The 6,472-nt window shown below is 39.4% G+C and overlaps 1 protein-coding gene across 1 annotated transcript; it reads right to left on the minus strand.

Annotated features, from left to right (window-relative positions):
- Window positions 1-1,416: 1,416 nt before the first annotated feature.
- Window positions 1,417-4,757, minus strand: LOC117215803. Its single transcript, XM_033462277.1, has 3 exons — window positions 4,643-4,757; window positions 4,475-4,559; window positions 1,417-1,657 (listed from the first exon to the last, which is right to left on the minus strand). The coding sequence occupies exons 1-3, from the start codon at window positions 4,755-4,757 to the stop codon at window positions 1,417-1,419; spliced, it is 441 nt and encodes a 146-aa protein (XP_033318168.1).
- Between the last annotated feature and the right edge of the window lie 1,715 nt (window positions 4,758-6,472).

Here is a 6,472-nt window from a genome sequence, read left to right on the forward strand (position 1 = left end):
TTCATTTCGGCAGCAAAATAAATTGATACATAATTTGTTCGGTATACATTTCCTGATGCATTTGAATACCCCTATTTTGTTTAATCCATATATACCTAGTATGCCTAATGCTATGTACCCTAATATCTGGAGCGTGGTCAGTCCCCAATACTGTATATTTTTAACTATGTGTTCCAAATTAAGAGTTTCTATCTCGTCGCCTATTTTATCGATCGTTGTTTTATAGCCTTGTAAATTATCTATTATTTTCGGTGCTCGCTCGAGTTTATCTAATAGATGAGTGAAACTATCGTTTGTTTTGAGCGCTAGGGTTTTTGTTTTGATTTCGTATATGACTTCGTTTTTTGTTTCGCCTATACGCATGTGTTCGTCTTTGTACAATATATCGCAAGAAGTGTTAGCTCTTATGATGGAAGGCTTGTCAAGTTTTTGTAAGGTATGTTTCGTTTGGCAAATTGTGTCTATTTCTATCGGATTTGCTGGTATCGCAATGTAACAGTTGCTAGTTTTGAGCGGTATAAAGCTAATGTCTTCAATCTTAAGTACAGTTATTTGACAATGTTCAATGTGTGGTTTGAAATTTATTATTTCGCTGCGACAATCGGTTTTTGAATTTCTGTCATGGATTGGTAGTGTTTGTTTGCATATAGTGGTTCCGGCTCGATTCTTACAAAGTTTGTTGAAATACTCGATATCAGCGTTTATAAATGAAAGACCTGAAGTTAAATATATCTGATGTTCGACTACTGGAGCCAAAAATACTCCATTTCTTTTACTCGGGATAGGATATACTTGTAATATGTTCCATTCTGTGTTAGAGACTAAAGGTACTATGATTTTGAAAAATATTTTGTCATCTATTGTGAAGATTTTAAGATCACTGATGTCGAGTATGAATTGAAAATTTTCGGTTTTGGCAGAAATCGCGGTGTTGTACATCTGGCTACCTATTGCCTTGGCGTAATTTTCTATGAATTCATTGGGGTCAAGTATTTGTGGACTAATTATTCCTTGTTTGCCTAATATCATGACGTTAAGTATTTCATCTAATTGGAAGTGTAAAGTTTGCATCGCGGTGTCGACTTTCATGATCATCTTAAGCATAGATCTATCGATATTTGCCTGCTGTTGTAATTTTAATATATCACTATATGATCTCTCTAAGTGGTTTAGGTTTTCTGAGTTTACAATTTTTCTAATAAGTGCTGTTTCATTAGCTATTATGGTCTTGATTTTATTATTTTCATCGAATAGTTTGTCCATATTCTTGTTTGTGAGCGTAAAATCGTCATCGACGAGAGTTCCGAACAGACTTTTCGATACGGAACCTATGATGTTGAGTAAACCTCGTGTGCTTCGGATATGTGTTAACGCTTTCAAGTGTTTTGCGAGTTGTTTTTGGTTATTGATACGATTTTATAATCCGCCTAACTCTTCAACGTATTGTTTGCTGATTGCACGTGAGTCTATCGTTAATTTATATGATTCTATTGCGCTTATCTGTTCGTATATGTCGCTAGTGTCTAATCCTACTATTACATTGGCAGTGTCGCTGTATAAATATCCTTTTCCTATGTTTTCTACGAATACAGAGTTTCCTTCTAATGGTGTAATATTTATTTGCGCGGATACTATTCCGGCAAAGAGGAGCGTCGACCTGGAAAGTAAGGTTTTAAACGATTACCGTGTATCTTTTTGTCTTGAATCAGATAGTATGGAGTACATACTTTATCAATCGTGTATGATCCTAACCATTCCACATCAAGTTTATGCCTTTTATGATCGTTACGTATTAAAACGGAGTCTCCTTCTTTGAAAACTGATTGAGGTTTTATAATTTTAAGACTTTGATCGCTCTGATATCGCTGTTTACTTTTGATCAACGTTTCGCGAGCGTGTCGGAGTCTAGACTCACATTCCTTTTTGCGGAACGTGACTTCGTCCTACGTATGTGCGTTGGGGATTCTTGGATATTGTGGAGGGAAGACTGGCTTGGTGTCCGAGTGTGAGTTCGAATGGCGTGTAACCAGTGGAGTCGTATATCATTGTGTTATATGCAAGACATACAAAGTTAAGTTGATCGTCCCATTCTTCATCTGAATTTCGCTGCATCGATTTTAACATGTCTGTTACTACTGCGTGTGTCCGTTCTAAAAATCCGTTACTTTGTGGGTGGAAGGATGTCGTTTTGATATGTTTGATTTTGAACGCGTCTTCGTACTGTTGCATTAAACTAGGTATAAAATTCTGTCCGCGGTCAGTTAATATCATTTTTGGAGCGGAAAAGATGTAAATGTAATGATTCAAGAGTGCGTTCCAAATTGTTTCCGTTTGCTGAGTTTTTAGTGGTACGAGTATTAAGTATTTTGTCAGTTCGTCATGTATGGATAGAATATACCGATTGCCTTTCTTCGTCTTTTTCAGTGGCCCTAATAAGTCCATAGCAATTTTATCGTTTGATTCGAGGGGTGTGTCGGTGATACAAGGTTCTTCGCACGGTCTGATACGTGTGGTTTTAGATGTTTGGCGGGTGTCGCATGATTCTATATGTTGTTGTATGCGTTTCATCAAATCTGGTACTCTGTGCCGTTCACGAATGCGGTCGTATGTCTTTTGTATACCGGGGTGTCCTACTAAATCGTGATTTTCTTTCAATAATTCGTCTATTTCTTCGTCGCTATATGTTTGAATTGGTTCCCATGCAAAATTTAATTCTTTTACGGTGTCGTTCAGGAATAGTAAAATTTGTTTGATCGCGTTCTTTTCGGCCTCTGTGAAACTGTCGTCGCCAATACCTATCTTTTCGTTTATATGAATAATTTCGTTTAATTTAGTTAACCATTCGATTATGTCGTAATTTCCTAGCTCTGTTTTGGATAATTGATAGAAAGATTTACGGTTCGGAGTCATTTTGAGAATTTTGGGTAACGCGTCGGTAGATTTTTCCCAATCGTGATATTTTTTATCGAGTTCTATGTTCAAATTTTCGCGTCGTCTGGTCAGAACATGTATTCTAGATAGTGCGTCGGCTGCAGTATTATCTTTTCCTTTCGTGTATTCTATGTCGTATTCGTATTCTTCTAGTTTTAATCGCCATCTCATCAAGCGTGATGAGGGGTCTTTGCAATTCTGTAACCATTTTAGTGCTTGGTGATCGGTTCGGATGAGGAATTTCCGTCCTAACAGATATTGTCGGAGGCGTTTCACGGCCCATACTATTGCTAAAAGTTCTTTTTCTGTAGTGGAATAATTTCGTTCCGGTGGGTTTAGAGTTCGCGAGATATAACAACATGGATGTCCGTCCTGTGATAAGATTGCACCTATACCTTCGTTACTGGCGTCAGTCGTTAATGTGAATGGTTTCGCAAAGTCTGGGAATTTTAGTACGGGTGATGAACAGAGTTTGTCTTTTAATGTCTGGAATGCTTCCTGGGTTTTATCTGTCCAATGAAATGGTGTCTCCTTTTTTGTAAGTTCGGTCAATGGTTTCGCGATCTTAGAAAAGTTTCTGATGAACTTACGGTAATAACCTGCTAGTCCTAAGAACGATTTGATGTCTGTGGGATTACGTGGCTGTTTGAAATTGCTAACGGCTTCTAATTTTTTGGGATTTGGCTTTACACCTTCGGCGGTTACTATATGTCCAAGATATTCTAATTCTGGTTTGAGAAATTCGCATTTGTCCGGCTGTATTTTGAGTCCGAGTTCGCGTAGGCGTTGCAATACTATCGCGAGGTTGCTATTGTGCTCTTCAATCGACTGTCCGAATATTATAATGTCGTCGAAATATACGAAGCAATGTTTATTTATGAGTCCTCTTAGCGCGGTATCCATCATGCGTTGAAATGTTGCAGGTGCATTCTTTAAACCGAATGGCATCCTATTGTAATGATAGTGTCCTTGTGGTGTGGAGAATGCTGTGTACTTTTTAGAGTCTATGTCCATTGGGATTTGGTGGAATCCGGAGGATAAATCGAGGGCTGAGAAGAATTTTGCGTTGCCTAGTTGGGATAGTATGTCGTCTATGTCAGGTAATGGATATGCGTCCTGGTCAGTTAGTTCGTTTATTTTTCTGAAGTCTATTACAATTCGCCATTTCTGTTTCCCTGAGGCGTCTGCCTTTTTTGGTACTACCCAGACTGGTGAATTGTAAGGAGAATCAGATGGTTCTATAATGTTCTTTTGTAGCATTTCGTCCATTTGTCGTTTGATTTCTTCTTTATGGCATTCAGGCGGTCGGTAAGATTTTGTGTTAATGATTTTATTTTCGTTATTGTGTGTTTAGCAAGATTAGTGCATGGTAATAAGTCGGTCTCTAGATTGAATACGTCGAGGTAGAACAGCAATATCTTTTCGATTGGTTCACGGAGGGTTTTCTCTATATGCGAAAGTCTAACTAAATCTTTAAACGTGGAGACTTGATCATACGTATTTGAATTTTCGATAAAATTAGTCATTTTGGCTGGGCACTCACCACCATTGATAAAGCATATCGTTGTCGGTTTTCCTTCCAGGTAGACTGTTTTTGACACTGCTTGTTTTGGAGGTACGTCGTTTTCCTGTTGCAATAAAAGTATATTATTGTCAAGTTTTAATTGTTGATTCGAGAGTTCAAGTTTGAATTTAGATAGGGCTGGCAAACCGAGTATGCCGTCTTCTATAATTGGAAAGTTGTCTTCTACCACAAAAAATTCTAGAGTTTTGCCAAATAGTTTTATCAAAGCATGTTCGTTGGTTCTAAATTTAGAGTGTCCCATCGAGAATTTCCGTTCTTTTGTTATTCTTGGTCTTAATACGTATCTTCGCTTGAGTATATTAATTCCTGCTCCGCTGTCAATGAGGAATTTATGTCGCTGTCCGTCGGATCGTAAAAGTACTGTGGGTAGTCTTCCTGTTGTGGCGTTAATTCGTAGGTCTGGTCTATTGGTTCCTCTATTTCTTCCTTGTGTGTCTTGAGATTGTGGACTGCTGGTGGTCTCGGAAATTGGCTGGGTGTTCGAAAATTTTTACATTGACTGGAGACATGTCCGATTTGGTTGCATTTGAAGCATTTTAATTGTGTCCTTTGGGCAAGTGGTATTTGTTCAGTTTGTCGGAAGCTTCTTGGCATTGGATTGGGTGTTGGAGTTGGTTTTTTAGTGATCGGATTAGGATTATTGGTTGTTAGTCGTTGCTGCTCAGGAAGTCGTAATCGTTCTATTGGTTTTAGTCGTCGATTTCGATCTTCCCTGAAGAATCGCTCGATGTCGGTGGCTTTCTTTTCGGCTTCAAGGATATTGTATGGTGGATTGGCGAGTAGTAATTGTCCTATTTCGCCTTTCAGGCCTCGGATAAAATCGATCACGGAGTCTTTTAAAATCCTGTCGTTCATAGCTCGTCTAGTAATTTCGTCACGGTATTCGTTCGTTATACTGTATTGTAACTTATTGAGCGCTCTGCGGAACCTGATGATATAACTTTTGCACACTTTCGTCGTGACGCTGTCTCGTTTCGCGTAGCTGGTCTTGATGTTCTCTAACAGAGTCTTGGGTGGCTACGTTTCGTCTTAGGGCATCGTACAGGTGTCCGTATTCGTATATCGGTATATTGCAGATGGCCATTGTGGCTTTACCCGTGATTTTCCCGATTTTGATCATTTTTAATAGTAACGTGGGTTCGCTACACATGGCTCGTAATTCGCGTACTTCGCGTATGAATTCTTCTACTCCGATATTGTCTTCGCCGTTTAATTGCGGAATACATACTATCGCGTCTTTGGCCCGTAAGCTCGGAGAGGCAAATTGCGGTGGACGGTCTTCGTAAGAGGGATGGTTGTCTTCTTCTGTTCGAATTGGAACGCATGGTGGGGAAGTTCTATCTCTCGCGGCAACAGATTCGTCCATAGTAATAAGGGAGCCTAGTTCTGTAGTAGCGTCGCGTCCTATTTTTATTTTAGAGATATTTTTGCCTAATAGTTCTATTTCCGCTGCACGCTTCTTATTTTCACTGTCGGCCGTCCGTTGTGTCTCTTCTACACGTTGCGCAAGAATTTCAATTTGTTTTTGAATTACGTCGAGTATGGCACGAATCGAATTGTCCGTACCTCCGTTTGTAGAAACGGTTTCAATAGTTTCGACTTTGTCTTTTCGTGATGTGGGCATGATTCTAATTGAGCTTATTGAGTCTGAACTACTGTTGCTATTTGGACTCGAAGCGCTTGAGAAACTGGGTTTTCTCACACGGTATCGTGAAAATGAATCCAGATTTTTCAGCTTACCGTAGTAGCTATGACCGTTGAGGAGTCTCAGGGATGTTTCCTCTCTGGTTGGTTCTAGATTCCGAATCTTATTCGTAGGCTTGCTCTGCGCTGACCGTAGTCCTCTCGTCTATTTTCACCGTAATGGAACGTTGAAAGTTGCTGCAGGGCTTCGTAGTAGCAAAGATTCGCACTGGGTCCGTTGATCCTTCGATCTTCAATGATGCGCGTACGCCG

This window comes from Bombus bifarius, unplaced genomic scaffold, assembly GCF_011952205.1.
Source record: "Bombus bifarius isolate JDL3187 unplaced genomic scaffold, Bbif_JDL3187 scf7180000009818_frag, whole genome shotgun sequence".
Lineage (NCBI taxonomy): Eukaryota > Metazoa > Arthropoda > Insecta > Hymenoptera > Apidae > Bombus > Bombus bifarius.

What these genes read in the sequence shown, in the direction of transcription:
- LOC117215803 (XM_033462277.1), bottom strand. Translation starts at nt 4,757, where the DNA reads ATGGGACACTCTAAATTTAGAACCAACGAACATGCTTTGATAAAACTA. An exon ending in TATAGAAGACGGCATACTCG is followed by an intron (nt 4,560 to 4,642) that starts GTTTGCCAGCCC and finishes TTATTGCAACAG; the next exon opens with GAAAACGACGTACCTCCAAA. An exon ending in GATATGCTTTATCAATGGTG is followed by an intron (nt 1,658 to 4,474) that starts GTGAGTGCCCAG and finishes CTTACTTTCCAG; the next exon opens with GTCGACGCTCCTCTTTGCCG.